The sequence below is a fragment of the Mastigoproctus giganteus genome, chromosome 12, assembly GCF_048544385.1.
Source record: "Mastigoproctus giganteus isolate SK-2022 chromosome 12, ASM4854438v1, whole genome shotgun sequence".
NCBI classification, from domain to species: Eukaryota; Metazoa; Arthropoda; class Arachnida; order Uropygi; family Thelyphonidae; genus Mastigoproctus; species Mastigoproctus giganteus.
In genome coordinates this window covers 123,298,485-123,317,175 of record NC_143586.1, presented here as the reverse complement: position 1 = coordinate 123,317,175, position 18,691 = coordinate 123,298,485, and the positions used below count along the sequence as shown (strand labels likewise).

Below are 18,691 nucleotides of genomic sequence, written 5' to 3'. Positions count from 1 at the left end.
CCGGGTGGGTAAAGTGCCTGCCTGGCAACCCAAAGGTCGCGGGTTCGAATCCCGCCTCTGGCTTGGATCAAAGTACTGAAAAAAAAAAAAAAAGAACCTTGGGAGGTGCATTATGAATACAGAAGCCAATGCGCCAACAACTACCAAAAAACTAAAAATAACCATCCTAGTAGGTAGCATATGTGCTAACTTCATTCCCCCAACTCTTTTCCCAATTTAGCGTTGTCACGATTCGTTTCTTACAGCATATTCAAGATTTTTAGTCACAAAAACTTGCTGGTAGTTTTCCTCATAAAACATGCAAAGCATCATTGAACAAAGTTTTATTCGCCTTATTGATACTCAACAGGGTTGTTCTTTGTGCAGCTAACAATTGCCTTCTGAATTTTCAACTGTCCTTGTGCTCCTGCCGCATCAGTTATAATGGGAACAAAGAAACCTTCATACCGCACACTGTTCCCTATACAGCACAATATTCCCTCTTATTTTCAAACATATGCTCAGAATTGTCCGCAATTTCACTTAAATGTTGACTTTATCTCGCAGGAATCTTACATGATCGAGGAAAGAGCCTCTCATCAGTAACGACCCCTAAGTATTTTACTGTGTGATCCCTTAAATGCTAACCTTTGGTCTGGGAGACCACAGGCCTAGCCCAATATTTGCGATTTGTTCACGTAAGTTTTAAACTGCTTGGCATTTGCCCCTGTGTACTTTCCGTAGATGGGTAATAGTTGTTTTTTGTGAATATGGTCCCCTCTTTGAACATTTGCTCCTGGGTGGTCGCAGACCAAACATTAGCATTTACTACAGGAGTGAAGTGTGCGTCTACTGATAGAAAATTAGTGTTGCATCCTTTCCATTGGATACAATTGCAAGGTGTTTTTATTTTATTTATGATCTGAAAAGGTTTACCAGGAAACAAATTGCATTATTTTTTTTATAGTAAAAATGGCTCATTTTCCTCTCATGGAATATACCGAAACCATCATCCTGATGAAATAGCTGAACTTTTATAAGAAAGCGATTTCGAAGATGACAATAAAGAAGGTAGCGAATCTGAAGACAACGTTGAGAGGGGATATATATATATATATATAGTGAGGAAGAAATTGTCGAATAAATGTCTCAATCTTGCTCTTTGCTTTCATCAAAGTAAAATCGGACTGAATAGTACTGTTAGTTCATCAGAGCCTGTACAGAATACCTCAACATCTTCAGTAAATCTCAAATATACCTCTAATTCCGTCCAAAATTGAACGGAATTAGAAGAAAACAATACTGAGAGGAAGAAATAACCATATATGGTCGACCATACAAAAATATATATATATATATATAGGAAAGTCGTACTGCGGCTCGAAATATAATTCACGTGGTTCAGGGGCCTACTGCCCTATATAAAGATGCTATTTCACCAGTTGATGCTTTTTCTCTTATTTCGAATACTTCAGTGGAAAAATTGTGAAGCACATAAATAAAAAAAAAAAAGCCGCTTATAGTTTTCAAAAAGAATCTATATCAGAAACTAATTTAAATTAATTACCGGCTTTCTTTTGCGTTCTTGTTCTGTCAGCTTTGTAAAACAATCATCTCTCAACTGAGGATTTATTTGATTCACTTACGGGCAAAGAAAAAAAAGCAACCATGAGTTGTGAAAGGTCTTGAGTTCCTTGTGAACTCCGTTAGTTCTGACGGAAAGAACACAGTACTGAAAGGGAAGAAAAGTGACAATCTTGCACAATTTACAGAAATGTGAAATTTCTTGTTATAAGAGAAGAATATAAACACGGATCATTTCTTACAATAGATGAGTAGTTACTTGAATTTAGAGGGCCTCGCCCGTTCAGAAGGTACGTAACAAATAAACCTAAGTACAGTATAAAAATTGTAATGCTCTGTGAAGTGAAAACGAAATGTTTGATATACCGTATTTGGGAAAGCATAACGACACTAAAGGCCTCTCATTAGCTGATCTCCTCCCCTTTGTAAAAGAGTGAACAAAGAGCAAATATGACTCATTGTGAATGTGACCATGGTTTAAACTGTGCCCTCTCGGATACGACGTACTGAACCAGCCATACAGATTTACAATTGTGGGAACGCTGCTAAAAAATAAGCAGGAGATCCCTAAGCATTTTTCTTGGGGGGGGGGGGGGAATCGACAGTTGGGTATCTTTATTTTCTTTTGATAAAGAAAACTCTGCTGTTGTATAAACAAAATAAAACAGTGATTCTTCTATACATCACACATTGAGCCCTCCGTCAACAAGGAAACAAACCGGGTAAAGTGTATTGATGTATAGCCGCACCAGGGGGTTCCCCCATCTCTTCACTGTTGGTACATCAACTATGAAAAGATGGAAAAACCCTGGTGCCGCTAAACATCAATACTTTACGCTTTATTTGTTTAGGATTATTATTAAATTTTACAATTCAACAAAAGGAGCAGTGAATACGTTGGATCAAATGTGCAATGGCATGAGTTCCAGCCAAAAAAAATCTCCCATGACCCTGTGCATTTTTTACGGAATGATAAACATTTAACACTTAAATAGCTGTACAATATACAATACGTTTAGAGCTCATGAAACCTTGGCTAAGAAAGCGCCTAGGAACGCCGACCTTACCTCGCCCACTCAAGCTCATGATTACTGAAATACTAGAAATTACAAAACGCAAAGGGCTAGCCGAGTGGGTAAAGTACTTGCCCGGCAACCCAAAGGTCGCGGGTTCGATTCTCGCCTCGGGCTTGGATCAAAGTACTGCAAAAACCTTGGGAGGTGCAATATGGCCACAGAAGCCGATGCGCCAACAACTACCAAATCAAAAAAAAAAAAAAACGCAAAATAGGGAAACTTATTTTTTCCCACCAGTTAAGAGAAAAATGACCAAATACTTTTGCCGCCACTGCAAAAGAGCGGTATGTTTCGAACGTCGGACAAGTGTATTCTCAATGAGAAAATATTTGTTAAAATTGTTTGAATTTTTTTTATAGTCTAAATGTGTATATTTCACAAGGTATACATAATTTATAAAATTGTATAGATTGCTGTAAATATGTTTAATTTTGTGTATCTCACAGACCGAAGATTGGTATTTATGTCTATTACACTATGGAATAATAGGAATAACATAGTCAAGACCGGATCAAATTAAAATGATAAAATACGTACACTGATTGTACAATAAAAGCAATAAGATAAAATAAAAATATAAACAATAGCAATTACAATATACGGAATAAAAGCAATAAAGAACCGTAGCTTTCATACTTAACTGCAGGATCACTGCTCGTAGGAGCATGGGCAGTATCCTCCACACGTGCACTGAAAACGGAAATGGCTTGGGAGCATGCCAGGGAGAACCGTCACGTCCCAGAAGTACGGTTTCAAAGAGGGGATGAATACGGATTCTCCTGTCTCTATTAATGGTATGCTCAGAAGAGCAAATCCACTAACTCGAGCCATTTGCGGTTCCAAAATCTTTTCGAACAGTCTACTATAACGGCATCTCCAGGTGAGATGGGTGGTTCTCCTAGCAAAAATGTTCGGCCACAGCAGATTTCTCATAATCTGCTGCCTTTAACGCATTAATATGCTCCCCTATAGATCTTTAAAATGGCATTTTGTCACACCAACATAGCACTCCCCACACTCTGGGCATTTAATCTCATACTATCCCGCTTGTTCCTTCCCCGAGTACGGTATCTTTAACCGTTGACGCGACTGTGGCAATCTTCGTCCTGGTATTTGCACACAGCACTTTCTGACAAGCACGTAATACTCGAGCGATTCTCTCAGTTATCCCGGATAGTTGGGGATGTATGCTGTGGCAGCGGGTGAAAACTGCTCTCTTCAGTGTTCCGTTTCCCGAACATATTTATCCAAGATCTTCTGAGGTACTCGCATTTATTGAGATCTGCTGACACATTTAATCTCCTCCTTGGAACTTGCGAACGACAGGACAACTTATAAGGTTACCAGTCGGAATCCCTAGGTAGGATTGGAACAGTGTGTCAACAATATTCTGCAGGATTGGTTGAATGCTGATAAGATTCCAAAGGCATGCATTGGACACTTCAATTGAGGGCCGCCAGCTGCCTAGATTTTATGGCCTACCGAAAATTCATAAGGCGAGGATTCAGCTTAGGCCAATCGTATAGTTTGCGGGCAGACCTACGCATGCATTATCCAGATATCTAGCCAAACTGATATCCCCTATAGCAGGACGTTTGAACTTTACCATCAAAAACAGTGGAGATTTTGTGCAGTTTATACGTGCTCAAGCCATTGAAGAGGGTGAGGCCATGCTGTCATTCGATGTGGTGTCCGTTTACGTGCATCCCCATAGAGCAGGGCGTGAAATGCGTGCGCATGACGTTGGAGAGGGACGACACAATCAGGGACAGTACTGAGCATATAAGATATTTGTAGCGTAGCAGAATTGTCTGCAGTACCACTGTTATTTCCAAATACTATTAACAGATTCATGGCGCAGCGATGGGCTCTCCAATTAGTGCTGTTATAGCAAATCTAGCCATGGAAGAGCTCGTCCAAGATTTTTAACGGGCCTGCTTCCCCCCCCCCATACGTGCATGGAAACGAAACTACGTCGACGTAGTTTCGTTACATTCGACATTGTACGGAGGGGGAGAGAGAGGATGAGGTTCTCAGATATCGGAGGTGGAAATGGATTGCACCCTTTTCCGTCATGTGTTGGTGTATAGACATGGCCCTAGAATAAAAACGACTGTATATAGAAAACCAATGTGCGGGGGCAATATACGCATTATAACACGGCACAACTCAACAATCACAAGAATAGTGTTATTAGGGCACTGTTGGATAGGGCTGGATCCCACTGCAACGCCTCCAAGGATAGAAAGGAGATCAAACGTGTGACAGCAGATCTCGGGAAACGCGCGTACCCCCAGAAGATCTTAGATAAATATATTCGGGAAACGTTACACGGACGAAGAGAGCTGTTTGTATCCATTGCCACTGCATATATTGATTAAATGCTCGGATTGTGGGAGAGTGCGTTGGTGAGACAAAACGCCTTTGTCTCACTTTGTCCCCATACGATCTTTGTCTTTCAAAGATCGTATGAGGGAGCATTTTAACATGATAAAGGCCGCAGATTATGAGATCTGCGGGGGTCGAACATTTTTGGGAGGAGAACCACCAAATCTCATCTGGCGATGTCGTTATAGTCGACCGTTCGTACGAATTTTGGGATCTTAAATGGCTCTAGAGTTTGCGGATTTGCTCTTCTAAGCATAATAGGATACGGACACATACCAGCCAAATGTCTGAAGCAAAAACCGATATGCGACCAGTGTGCAGAAGCCGGCCACCTTTACAAAGAATGCCCCAATAAAACATCGCCACCGAAATGCGCCAATTGTAAAGCCATCAACAAACCTAGTGACCACTCTGTGAGAAATGGATCATGCCTTGTTTACAAGAGAGCAGCTGAAATAATACCCAATAACACCACTTATGGAAAGTAGGACAGCATACTTACCATCATCCAGACTTCGCATAGGCCAAATAAATGCACAAAAATCAACTTCAGTGGCATCTCAGCTCCATCTCCTCATGGAGGAATTAAATCTTGATCTGCTCGTTCTACAAGAGCCCTACTGCAGATGTGGCAGGGTCTCTCTGGTCTCGTAGCCATCATTGTTCGCAATCCGGATCTAGTCATCACTAGAATTGATTCCCTATGCTGCCCACATCTGAATGGGGCAACTGTTGAGGGAAACTTTGGCTGCATAAAATTTGTCACGGCGTTTTTTTTTTTTTTTGTTAGTTGTCGGCGCATCAGCTTCTATGGCCATATTGCACCTCACAAAGTTTTTGCATTTTACTGTGATCCAAGCCCGAGGCGAGAATCGAACCCGCGACCTTTGGGTTGCCAGGCAGGCACTTTACCTACCTGGCTAGCCCGGTCGGCTTGTCACGGCGTATTTCCAATTTGGCACCGAGATACAGCCACACATTGCTCGTCTTGAACAAGCCCTTGACCTCCTTGGAAATGCAGATGCTATCATAGCTGCTGACTGAAATGCTCAATCAACCCAATGGCGTAATGTCATCTCTGATGCCAGAGGAAACCTACTAGAGGAATTCATCGCCTCTCGTGGACTTCTAATAGCCAACCTACCTGGACAGCCAACTACGTACAGCTCGGGAAATGGGGAGTCTAATCTGGATATCCCACTATTAATCCCCTCTCTTGTCAACAGACTAAGGCACTGGCAAGTACACGACACTGCCACCACCACCAGTGATCATCGGCTAATAACATAGCATTGAAAACAGTACCCGTTCTCGCTTGATGTATATTCACGATACCATCAGATTCTCCACTAGAACTGCCAAATGGGATATCTTTGAGAACATTATCCGAGATGCTCTTCACGATCATTCAGCTGAGCGCATTCAGTTCCCTAGTGGTCAGAAGAATTAATAGATCTCCGCTCCTCTCTCCAGCGTGCAAGGAAAGAATTACCAAGAAAAAGAATACACCCACCGCAAACAATAGCACAAGGAAAGATGCAATGCAATCCGGAGAGAATATACGAACAAAATTTATCATGCTAAACAAAGTTCCTGGTGGAGACGGAAGGCAATAAAAACCGTTGAGGTTTAGTTGACATGCTCATAAGGAACAAAGTTGTGTCCACGGATATCATAAATTCTATCCGTTCTGAGGGTTACTCAGAGACGCTTTCAATGGAAGAGACAATGAACAAGATTCTAGACGGAATAATCTACCAAGACAGTCCTGATCATGACACTGAAGTACACAGAAACGTCATCACTGAGAATCAGAGCTACTTGCCCTCGGCCACAGAATAGGAGGTTGCATTAGCCATAAATAAAACGGAAAAGCTCCCCGACTGTACCTCATCGAGGGAGAGTCCATCAAACACCTTTGGTCTGCACCCGATGTTCTAGTAAAACTGTTCAACACGTGTCTTAATGAAGGATCCTTTCCTACACGTTGTAAACACGCCAACCTCAAGCTTTTACCCAAGGATCCAAATCGTCTCACTGGTGCAGCCAAAGCATACAGTCCAATTGATTTACTGCCAATATTAGGAAAAGTATTTGATAGATTACTTCTCATCCGTCTTCAGTCTGTCTATGAAACCAAAAGACTCGCCTCTACACTCCAGTTTGGCTTCGCGCAGGGGTGCTCAACTATTGATGCACTACTGAAAACCACTCAGCTGGCAGATAATTCTGATGCCCGTTACGTACTGGCGATTTTTATAGATTTTAAGGGAGCTTTTGACAGTCTGGTGGCCAGCTAGAATATCTGGCTGCTCCCTCGACATCAATGTCTTGCAGATTATTTCTATAACAGAAAAATTACCATGAAAACAATTTCATAGTATCACCTGCCAACTCACCAGAGGCTGCCTGGGGCTCTGTTCTGGGGCCAGCTGTTTGGAATATTCTGTATAAATGGTTCCTGCAGGACTTCCCCCACACCACACGGCTCTCATATGTGGATGACCTGGTTATCGTTGTTGAGGGTTCTACTCGTGCAGCTATTGAGACCAGAGCCAACAGTCTTGAATGCCCTGTTGGTTTGGGCTGAAGAGAATAAGCTGGTAATTTCTACAGATAAAAGCAGAACCCTGCTTCTCAAAGGTCGTCTTGACATCAACAGACCACCAACCATTCGTTATAAAGGAGATGCACTCATGAATCAACGTTCATTCAAATATTTAGGCGTCACCCTAGATGATCGCAGAACTTTCGTGCCACATCTAAAGTCCATGAAAGAGAAGGCCAAAAATTATATTCATATACTTCCTCGCTTCACTCGCAGAGTGGGGTCGTAAGGGACCTGCACTCCACATTCTTTATTCAGCTGTTTTTGTACCGTTCGTAACATATGGCGCTGCCGTATGGTTCCATCGTTTGTCCATCAGCGCTAGAAACGTTATTCTGCAAATACAACGGTTGATGCTATTAAAATGACTCGGGCTTGTAGAACGACCTCAACAGCAGCACTACAAGTATTAACCAGTTGTATCCCCTTGACCTCCAAGCGGCCTTCACAGCGCTTTCACATGCCATCAGGAAGAACAAAGAAACTGAATTCCTGGGATAAAAACTATTGTCGATGCAGATCTGAAACAAGAACTCCGGCGTACTTGGCAGGAACTTGTTTCCCTATGGCAAATCCGTTGAGATGATTCCACCAAAGGCAGTACTACAAAGCTATTTCTACCTAGTGTCTCCTACCTCAACAACCAGACTTGGCTGGTTCTTCCCTAACTTACACGCTACCTTTCTTCTGACAGGACATGGGTAATTCAAAAAGACTTCAGGACTTTGGGCTGTAAACGATGCCCATTGTGTTTGTGGAGAACTGGAGTACTGGCACCACGTAATGCACTCGTGTAACATCTACCTGGACCTACGTAATCAACTGTTATTGGATATAAATTTAACCACACTCAGTCCCGAAAGCAACCTGTTAAAATCAAAAAAAGCGTTTTTAGCTTTTAGCAGGTATGCCTCAGCAGTCGTAAAAAGTGTTTGTATAATCTCTCCACGTCTGATCCCACAACATACACATCCACACCTGAAACCGCTATGATCTCTCCTCGTATATGATCTTCTCTCATCACTGGCCACTTTCAGAACTGAATGAACACCTAACTGGACATCTTCCACGTTGGAATGACAGCACTGATGAATTGATATAAATCAAACTCAGACACTTCCCGTTGCACCTTCCCAACTTTGCAGACCTCTTGCTCTGTAAGCTGCCTCCCAGACCAGGGGTGATTCTTATTTCTCTCTTCCCACCTCTTTCTGCTGGAGGATGCCTTCTTTCCCCCTCCTTTTGCCTATTTTGACTCCTAGGGGCCCTGCGGCCAAGTAGCCAAAGACACAACAGAACATATAATACTGCATAAACCACACTACACTTTTTTTTTTACTGGTTTATACAGTAAAAAAGTAAAGTGCAGCCATTATCAACCCACTGCAGGATGGAAGCCTCCTCAACAATTTATGCTGAGGGAAAATGGACCATAATCTGCCACGCTGGTGCAGTGCGGGTTGGCAGATCGACCGTATTCAGCAGTCAGGGGCTTGAACCCCAGTCTACTCAAAGAGCGTGTGCTACTGGCACTCCCGCTCCTGCCCACTCGGCTACGGAGGCCATACGGCGCAGATGTGGGAAACCACAGGTGGCGCCTAACCCTAAATACTATGCCATTAATAGACAGGGGAATCCGTATTCATTCCCCCTCTTTAAAACTGGACGGGATGAACGGTTCTGCCTGGCACGCTCCAGAGCCATTTCTGGTTTCGGTGCACGTGTGGAGGATACTGCCCATGCTCCTACGGTAACATGTGCTACGAGCCGTGATCCTGAAATTATTTAATTATGTGTATCATGACAAGTTAAGTCTTACCTTACTGTTGATAAAGGAGGCATTCGCCTCTGAAAGCTACGGGTTGTTTTTATCACTTTGATTCCGTTTTATCCCTTTTATTCCGTATAGTGTAATTGCTATTCTTTATATTTTTATTTTATCTTATTGCGTTTCTTGTACAATCAGTGTATTTTATTTCATCATTTTAATTCGATCCGGTCTTATACTATATTATTCCTATTTTAATCAAGTTTCAGTAATGTTGGTGTATTATTGCAGTTATTTTGAAACAGAACATTCCCAACCCAACAGGCCTATTTGAAGAATTAATACATCTGAGATAATTCGGATCTTTTGTCCGTTCACTTGAACAAAACTCAGTCAGTTCTTTATTGTCACTACGCTTGCGCGGGATATGTTTTTAGTTCTAGAGTCTGGGCTGCAGAAAATGCCTAACTGCTATTTACTGACTTTACATCTGTTATTAGAAACACTAGCTGGTAAGAATTCTTTAACCTTCAAACCATGGCTTAGTGAAATCATTGCTGTGCATCTGTACTGTTTTATCATTCTTGAATGGCGGAAGTCCCAGGAGTGCTCTGCACAAGGACTTGATGGGACTTGCATCTCTACTAGCGCTGTTGCTGGCTCATCACGAACGTTAAAGAGCAGTGCTACATACTGCATTCTCTCTGAAAAGATCAGTATGAGGGAGTGCCTGGTTTAATATCTTTCACATTAGTATTACGGCAGTTCCAATCGTCTGCTGTCCAATGAGGGACCCGTACCGTGGTCAAGGCTGGTAACGAAGATGCTACATTGTCTCGAAGCTCTTAGTTGGAATTGGCTTGTGCTCAAATGAAGCTTTTATTTTTAGAATGGTGTTTTCCTTCCGTTTTGTATAGTTTCTTTTGGCCATTTTGTTGTCTGGATTAAGGTAGTGTTGTTTCCAGCATGGCCACTAAGGAAATTGACATTCTCTTGGCAAGCCTTATGTACTTTGTGTGGCTTGATTTTAAGGGTTGAATGGGTATGTGCGTCTGCCACTGAGCTAGGCTTTCGGTTGGTGGCTGGAAGTTCTCAACATAGATCGTCCTAGATGACATTGATCATGCTGCATTCCTACTATAATAAACTGAAGTTCAATGTTCATTAAAGGAAAGCAAGCCATGGCTTAGCGAAATCATTGCTGTACATCTGTGTACTCTTATCATTCTTGAATGGTGGAAGTCCCAGGAGTGCTCTGCACAAGGACTTGATGGGACTTGCAACTCTACTAGCGCTGCTGCTGGCTCATCACTAACATGCACCGCACTCGCTTACAGGGGTAAAACAGTCTGGATACACGCCGAGGCGTATACTGGTGCGTATCAGGGTACATTGCACATTTAATTAGTTCATTTTGGGAGGCGACTCTCAATCCTTGGATGAGAGGGTTGGCTCTCCCAGTAATTATTTGCTTTTGTGCCCTGTTAATGAAGACTAATATTTTGCTCTTGTGCTGTGGTGGGACCTGTTGGGAGGGAAGCCTCCCAATAGGTCCCACCACAGCCTGAAATTATGGAGCCTGACATTCGCGAACATCCATATGTAATGGTGGGACGCGTGAAATTAGCTTGCTGGTGGACAGGCTGCAATCCATTGCTGAAGATATTTTTATTATTATTTTTTGTGAAACGTTTGTGCTACTTCCATGAAAGTCAAGCTGCTTGCATTCTTTTTTTATGCAAGGAAGAAGCTGTATCTGAGTAAAGGAAGTGTTGGTTGGAATGAAGTTCATTTGAGAAACTGTTCCAGAAATACTTAAGCCTACGTGTGTAACAGTTGGTAGAATCGTTGGCCTATCCACACTGGGTGGAAAAGACGTGAGTTCGAGTCCCGTCGATGATGTGAGGAAATTTAAGGAGCCTTTTTGACAACGTCGCTGAGTTGGTCGGTCTCAAGCAAGGGTAGCATGGTTATTTCTTTCCGGAAACTCTGGTTTTTCGTCCAGCAAACAGAAAATCGATCACGGAACACACGCTCCCTGTATACTGTATACCAAACAGTATACAGGGAGCAATATGGCTTTAGTCGCTGATGCTCCTAAATCCCTACAACAACATCCAGAAATACTGATCTCAGTGTATAGTTCAGCTGCCATTTAGTAAAGCTGTTTGTCATGTTTTAGTCGATGTCACGTGCTGTCGACCATATTTTCCCGGTATAAAAGATTCTGATGTACCGACCCTTTCATAGTTGAAGAGGTACATCTCGAAAGCTTCTAATATGTATTATATTCTACGTGCATGTTTTATCGCATTTATACTTTATTTGCACACTTCAATTTTATTTTAGTTCTGTTTCTGCAGTTTGCCGATGTGCTTATCCCTATGCACAAGGCATTTTCTTCTAATACAATTTAAATTTTCTTCCATTAGTATATGTAAACGTGATGTTTTCGTGAGAATACTCTCTCGAAACTTGAAATAGACCTTGAATGTAATGCCATAATTATGTCATTAAATAAATACTCTAGTCTCAAATTATATAGACATATTTCAAACGAAGGTATGCAAAATTCGAGGTATCACAATTGCTAAAAACAACGGCAACAGTTCATTACTTTCTAGTAATTATTTAAAGTAAGTAAATATTAAGAACTTAATTTAACCGAGATAAATCGTATTTTATTTCCCTTAACTTTTCTTTATTGGTTTTTTCTCTTTCAGGCCAAATGGGATTATGGTTTACAACTGCACATCTCAATCTATCAATAAAATAACTTGGAACGAAGTGTTTAAAGACATAAGGACAATGGTGCACCGATATCCCAGCAGCCAACTGTTTCGGTATCCTGATGCTGCTTTCAAAAAGAATAGAATTTGGAACAACATTTGCATCGTTGTGGATCATTACATACCAGCTCTCGTAGCCGATTTTGTAGCTTTGGTCTTTCAGCAGAAGCCCATGTAATTATAAGTTGGTTTTTTCTTTACTTTTATTCTTTAGACTAATTTATCTGTCATAACGCGAAACTTTTACACGACCTTCGGATAGATAGGCAAGACCTATCCGAATACTGACAGACCTATCTGAACACTTTCTTCCCCAAAATGTGTACTCGGAGGTCATTACTTTCACTATGAGGTGAATGAGACGGTGTCACTTTCGTTTCACCAGTGGATTCCTGAGGCAGTTTGTCTCCAGGTGACACTCACAAAATGGAACCGATGTCGCAATATTTGTGTTTACTTGTAATTACAACCAGGTGCATCTCTGAATTGTTTATTCTAAGTCACTGCTTCATTTGAAGCAGTGTCTTAGAATAAGCAATTAAATCACATACAAGACATGATACACGATATTTCACTTAGTCTTTCCAGAAGGGGAAGCGCTCTGAAACCGGTACAGCACTGTCTTGGTAAAACCAATACGTATGGTCAATTTATCCATTGTTGATCAACAGTATTTTTCAATACAGTGCACGCCGTTGATCTTATTGTGATCAAGAATGTCGTCCTTCGTTTAATGTTATCACTTTTATTGCAAGTGAAATTCCGATTGTGTTTGAACACAAAAAAAAAAACGTTCATTGTAATCAGCGCTTCGGTTTATGTTCGAGCTTTTATGACTTATCGCAGTTTACGCATGTGCAGTAGAAGTGATACGTAATATTATTAGCCATATGGTGCAAGGAAACCTGAGGCTTATGCTGCACCAGGCAAAAAAAAATAATAAATAGAGAGACGCAAACACACACTCTGGGTGTGCCAAGACTATACTCACCAGATGTTGAGCCCCTGGGGTCCCAATTTGATCGTATTTACGTGTCCAATTACTGCAGTTGCATCGTATAGATCGTAAATACAAGCTGAAAGGTGGTTCTTGATAAATTGATGGAAATCGGGGATATTAGACAATGCGGATAGCTTAAAATAGCTATCCGCATTGTCTAAGGACAATAGCTTAAAACTTACGCTTAGGACTAACAGATGATGATAAACTGCAAACTTGTTTTTAAATTTTTTTAAAAACTTATTTTTAAAGAACAAACAGGAAAACAATAGCATTTAAAGGCGGCTTGTAAGGTGAATACGGCCTGTATTCACCAAACCTGACTTTTTTAATGTTTGGGATGTCATTACCAACTTTGCATTTACGGGTAAGTAAAATGCTGTACAAGGCCGAATCATATTATAAAAGAGTTCAACTTGTTTACAGAATGAAAGAACATATTTAAAGATTGCTAGGGAAGATACTGAGGGTCTTAAAATCCAAATGGAATAAGATCATGGTAGACATTGAATCAATTTAAAAATGAAAAAGGCATTTTAGCTAGTTTAATGCGGTCTTAATTCCTGGAAATCAAGACTGCATTAAACATTCCGAATTTTAAAATGTATTAACATATAATACATCCCTCTGAAGTCTTTGAATTTATCTTATGAAAAAATAAATCGGTAAACTACTGAGTGCAGGGCACACAGTATGAAGGATCCGTAGTCACGAATGGTCGTATCTCAAATAGACACCTTTATGGTAACTGAAAAAAATTTCTAGTATCCCGGCTTGGCCTAAAACTGAAGACCTAACGAAAACGTCTTTTTGAGTCTTTCCAGTTGTGAATGACAAGGGTGGGAGAAGTAACTGGCATGTGAGAGCCGTGCAAGACTCGGCGCAGGCGCCTCCCCACAACCGCCGCCTCAGAACTGGCTCTCTGAGTATTTTCTTGCCTGGACAACTCCAGCTTTGAAAATTGTTAAAAAAAATACTTCTCGTCGCAAAATTTATAAATGATCTTTATAGAATTATTAACTAACTATTTAGCAACCTTTGTGACCAAAAGGAGAATTCTTTAGTACAAAGAAGCGCGCTATCGAAGTGCAATAAGTTTTTTTTTTTTTTTTTAACACAAAGTAAATGATGGATTTCAATCGGAATTGTTTTCCCTTGATTAGCATCGAATAACGCTAGGGTAAGGCGCCACCTGTATTTAGGGTAAGACAGTCCACCATAGATTTAGGCGAAGTAGGGGTAGGGACGGGGATTAAAAGTTGCAGGAGCAGGTGACACTGTGTATTGACCTAGCACCCAATTGAGTGCCAGCAGTGATCCCGTACCCTAAATTGGGTGCCAGCATGAATCCTACCCATAAAGGGTTTTCAGTATTGTTTCTGTAGCACAGATTTGCATTTATCCTATCCCCGAATGTGTTAGCAGGAAGTAGAAGTATTCTGGACTGTCCTAGCAGAGATGAGCTTGGCACGCCTTGTGGTGAAGACAGCCTGGGCAAATCGAGTGAACGCTATATATTTATCTCGGTCATTTAGTAGATCTTGCTCCTGATTGTGGAGAGTTCCTCGGATTACTGTAAACAGTTGTAACCGGTAGTTTTCATAGGAGGGACACTGATACATAACGTGGGCCCAGGACTCCTTATCTCCACAATAGCAAAAGGGGATGCTATTCGATACCCATAGAGTTTACTTTTTGCTGGAATGTTTCGTGTTCTGTTAATAAAAAGGTTACTTGCAGTCCAGGTGAGTACCAAGGAGGAGGCTTGGGAAAAGTGAAGGTGACTGAGGGGAAGAACTTTGTTATTTCTCCTTTGTGGGTTGAATTCCAGGATTCCTGCCAGAGGCGCTGCAAGTGATCTGAGATTCATCTTTTTTCTTGTTTGTAGTCGCTTGTCAGGTCCAGTTGGAGATTAAGTAGCTGTGTAGGTATGCCTTTTTTAAAGACGAGGGAATTTTTTTTTTTTTTTGACAACTTCAAGGTATATGTAAAGGGCGGCTCCTAGAACGTCAGTTCAACTCTGCCTCATATCTCTGAAGAATAGTACCACACTATAAAAGCACCAGAAATGTGAATGACGTAGGTTTGTGTGTGTGTTCTGTTTTGGCTGCCCAGAAGCATCAGTCACTTGGACAGATGATTCTGGGTACTCGTCCACACCACGGGAAGGTAGACCAGTCCATGAAAAGCACGTACTGTCTCAAAAGAGACTCTGACCCATCTGGTGTTGCCAGAAGATAGGCCGGGATCCGCTGACTGGGCTAGCCGGGTGGGTAAAGTGCCTGCCTGGCAACCCAAAGGTCGCGGGTTCGAATCCCGCCTCTGGCTTGGATCAGAGGAGTGCAAAAACCTTGAGATGCATTATGGCCACAGAAGCCGATGCGCGAACAACTAACAAATAGGCCAGGATCCTCTGGGGGGCCCATTCCAGAGGGGGAGAACCGATCAGCCATTGTGCTGGATAGAGTATTGGGGAAAGGTGTCTTCGGTGGTTTCCCACATCTGCGCCATATGAACTCTTTGGAGACAAGCAGTATCACTGTGAAAGCCAGAAAAATTGTTGTAAATGAAGTATTGTGCTGGGTTTCGTTGGGTGTCCTGGCTTTTGGCCGCAGGGCCCCTGGTGGGACCCCCGTTGCTCGTACATACCACTAGGAGATAGCCAGACTGCCCATAATTCTCTGGCTAGTCTCCTCCAGGTCGCTTGAGTTTCCTGGAAAGCTCATGCAACCTGGAGTTACCAACACGTTCGGTCCGGTGTACTAACTAGCGGCCGACCTGCGAACACTGTTTTAGAGCTGTACCCTCGAAATGTAAGGTAATTGGATATCGCCATGATGTCCATAAATTGCATCAAATGCGTTCTTTCAAGCTAGACATGCTGTAGAACATTGGAATAGTTATTTATTATTTTTTTTTCTGTTACTCGTACTCCCTGTGTTCTCATATCTGTGGTGTTCATTTTGAAAGTTCCGAGTGGCCTCAATAAGAATATTGTATGTTGCTCGGGAATTTCCTATTTTAAATAAAAGGATTACGCTAGAAAACGAATACTAATTGAATAAGAAATATAGGGTTTCGCGCAGATGTGCGAAACCCTATATTTCTTGAGTTTCCTGGAAAGACAAAGAAAAATAAAGGTACAGGATGTACCGGAGAGGGTAGAGGAAAGGAGGTATCGACGGAGGATGTAAGGGAAGGCATCCTCCACAGGTTGGGTGGGAATTCTCCCACCTAAGCGAAAGTAGAAGAGGGCCCTCGAAAGGGTGAGAAGACAGTCACGTATCAAGAAAGACACGGATGAAACAATTCAAGCGACCTGAGTGTCAAGTTCAGTAGTTAAAAGAGGTCACAATCTAATTAGAGATGTTCAGTATATGAGAAAAGGGTGTTGATCAATGTGCATAAGTTCCAGGACGTCGCACCAGTGATATTCTGGTGAAGAGATCATGGGCGAAGGCAGAGAAAGTGTGGTACTGGTCTTCCTCATTGATCAGAAAGTGTTCATTTCCTCGAGGCAAGGCATGTGTTCTTGATACGAGCAACGTTCTCAGGTCCTCGTAGAGCGGGCAAACATAGACTAGGTAATCCCAGTCTTCGTTTTCACCACAAAGACAACGAGGGTCATCAACGATGTTCATAGAGGCAAGTTTGTGATTTATGGATCCATGGCCTGTAATCAGGAAAGTGGTATATAACTCTGGGCTGTACCATACTGGAGCTTTGTGGTAGATCTGGGCTATTTCAAGTAAGAATCTTTTAGTGATGGAACCTTTGAGGGTGGTATTCCATCTGTTTTGCCAGGCGTTAAGAAGGTGGACTGCAAGGCGCTTTTTTCTTCTTTGGTGTTTGCTGGATCAGTAGTGAAATCCAGGATGGTGGTAGGGAGTCCCTTTGCAAGACAGTGCACGCCTTTGCGAATTATCTGCAGGTTCAGAGGGAACTCCTGCCAAGACTTGGAGCGCTGGGTTGCTTACTGTGCAACAGGCACGCGTGATAGTGAGAAGGATGTTACACTGGATGGAGGTGAGCTTCCTTTGGTTACGACCAATGAGTGCACGATGATACCAGACACCTGCACAGTAGGTTACAGTGGGAATAAATACAGCTTTGTATAGCATTTGCAGTGAGCGGCGATTTAGGCCCCAGTCAGACCTGCTGATCCTTACTACCATTACGGTGTAGTTCCTCATTTTGCGATGAAGTTAGTCTATATGCGGGTAAAACTTTCCATAGGAAAGGGCAAAGGACAGAGCCGTGGGGCATCCTCTGGAGACTTGTCGATAGGCATTTCCGACTGTAACACTTCTGTTGTGAAGATAGAAAACCTGTATACAGCTGTAAAGATTTGCTGGAACGCTAACTTCTCTGAGTCTTCATAGTATACTTGGCCACCAGAGCAAGTCAAAGGCCCCGGCGAAATCCACTGATATTATTGAGAAGTTTGGCATGAATTTTTGACAGAATCCATGAGCTGTCGAAGAGCGTCTTCGCCGAACTGGTTTGGGGATTTGCATTTTTATAGTGTTTTTCCAATCCGGATAAGAGAAGACGTTCAAATATTTTGCTTAAAACGGGAAGGAGTGCTTATGGGTCTATGACCTTGGCTGCTCTGATGGTTTACTTGGGTTCTTCAAAATGAGGCGTAGATTGGCCTCTTTCCATTCATCCGGGAAGAGTCCAACTTCCAGACAATGGTTGTACAGGCTGAGGAGATTTGATTGCGTCTCTGCAAGCTTCTTGATTACTTCTGCTTCAATGAAGTCTAACCCTGGGCTTTTTGTTTTGTCAATGGCAAGTTTTAATTCATCAGTCTGTTCTATACAAGTGGTGCTGTAGAATTCGTTTTCAGCAAAGATTTCTTGTTGCTGGCTGGATTCAGGATCTGTGTTTAGCGGGTTCCCGATAAACACAGATCCATAAATCACAAGGGTGTCCAAGATATTTACCGACTCTTCCCATGTGAGGGTTGTGGTGTCCTGTGGGGTGACTGTCGAGGAGATGACCTCACCCCTGGGGAGCGATACACAACTCCCCAGGGGGGTGCTGTTTCCAGTCGTGGAGACCAGGTGTTCCCAAGACTGTTTCTTCTTGGCTCTAATTAAATTAGTGTAGTCATTTCTTAGCATACGATAGTTTTTGCGTAGGGCATCAACTTCATGAGAGGGGCCAGGTACGGCGAGCACGTTGAAATGCTTTCCGTGCTGTATGAATCTGATGGCGGAGATAATCCAGTTGGTTGCACCACCACCACCATGGGACAGCACTTGGGAAAGGGTGTTTCTTCTTGATTGTTTTGTCACAGACATTGGTTATGATTGATGTTATTTTCCCTGATGCTGGTTGTTGGTGAGATTGGTGTTTCCAGGAATTTGAAGGGAAGCTTGGATCGTTAAAGAGGTTCCAGTCTGCTTTGTTAATTGCATAACGGATGATATTGTTTCTAGGCGGAGGTGCTGTTTCTATTGAGCGTTGAAGGTTAAAAGTAATCACCCTGGA

The 18,691-nt window shown here is 42.3% G+C and overlaps 1 protein-coding gene across 1 annotated transcript in view; it reads left to right on the top strand.

The window, feature by feature from the left end:
• LOC150077387 (putative fatty acyl-CoA reductase CG5065) overlaps positions 1-18,691 on the top strand; it is a 144,638-nt gene that overhangs the window by 93,450 nt on the left and 32,497 nt on the right. Inside the window, exon 10 of the mRNA XM_090386165.1 lies at positions 12,127-12,366. Within this exon, the coding sequence (XP_090242291.1) occupies positions 12,127-12,366 (240 nt within the window). The remainder of the gene's footprint in view (positions 1-12,126; positions 12,367-18,691) is intronic.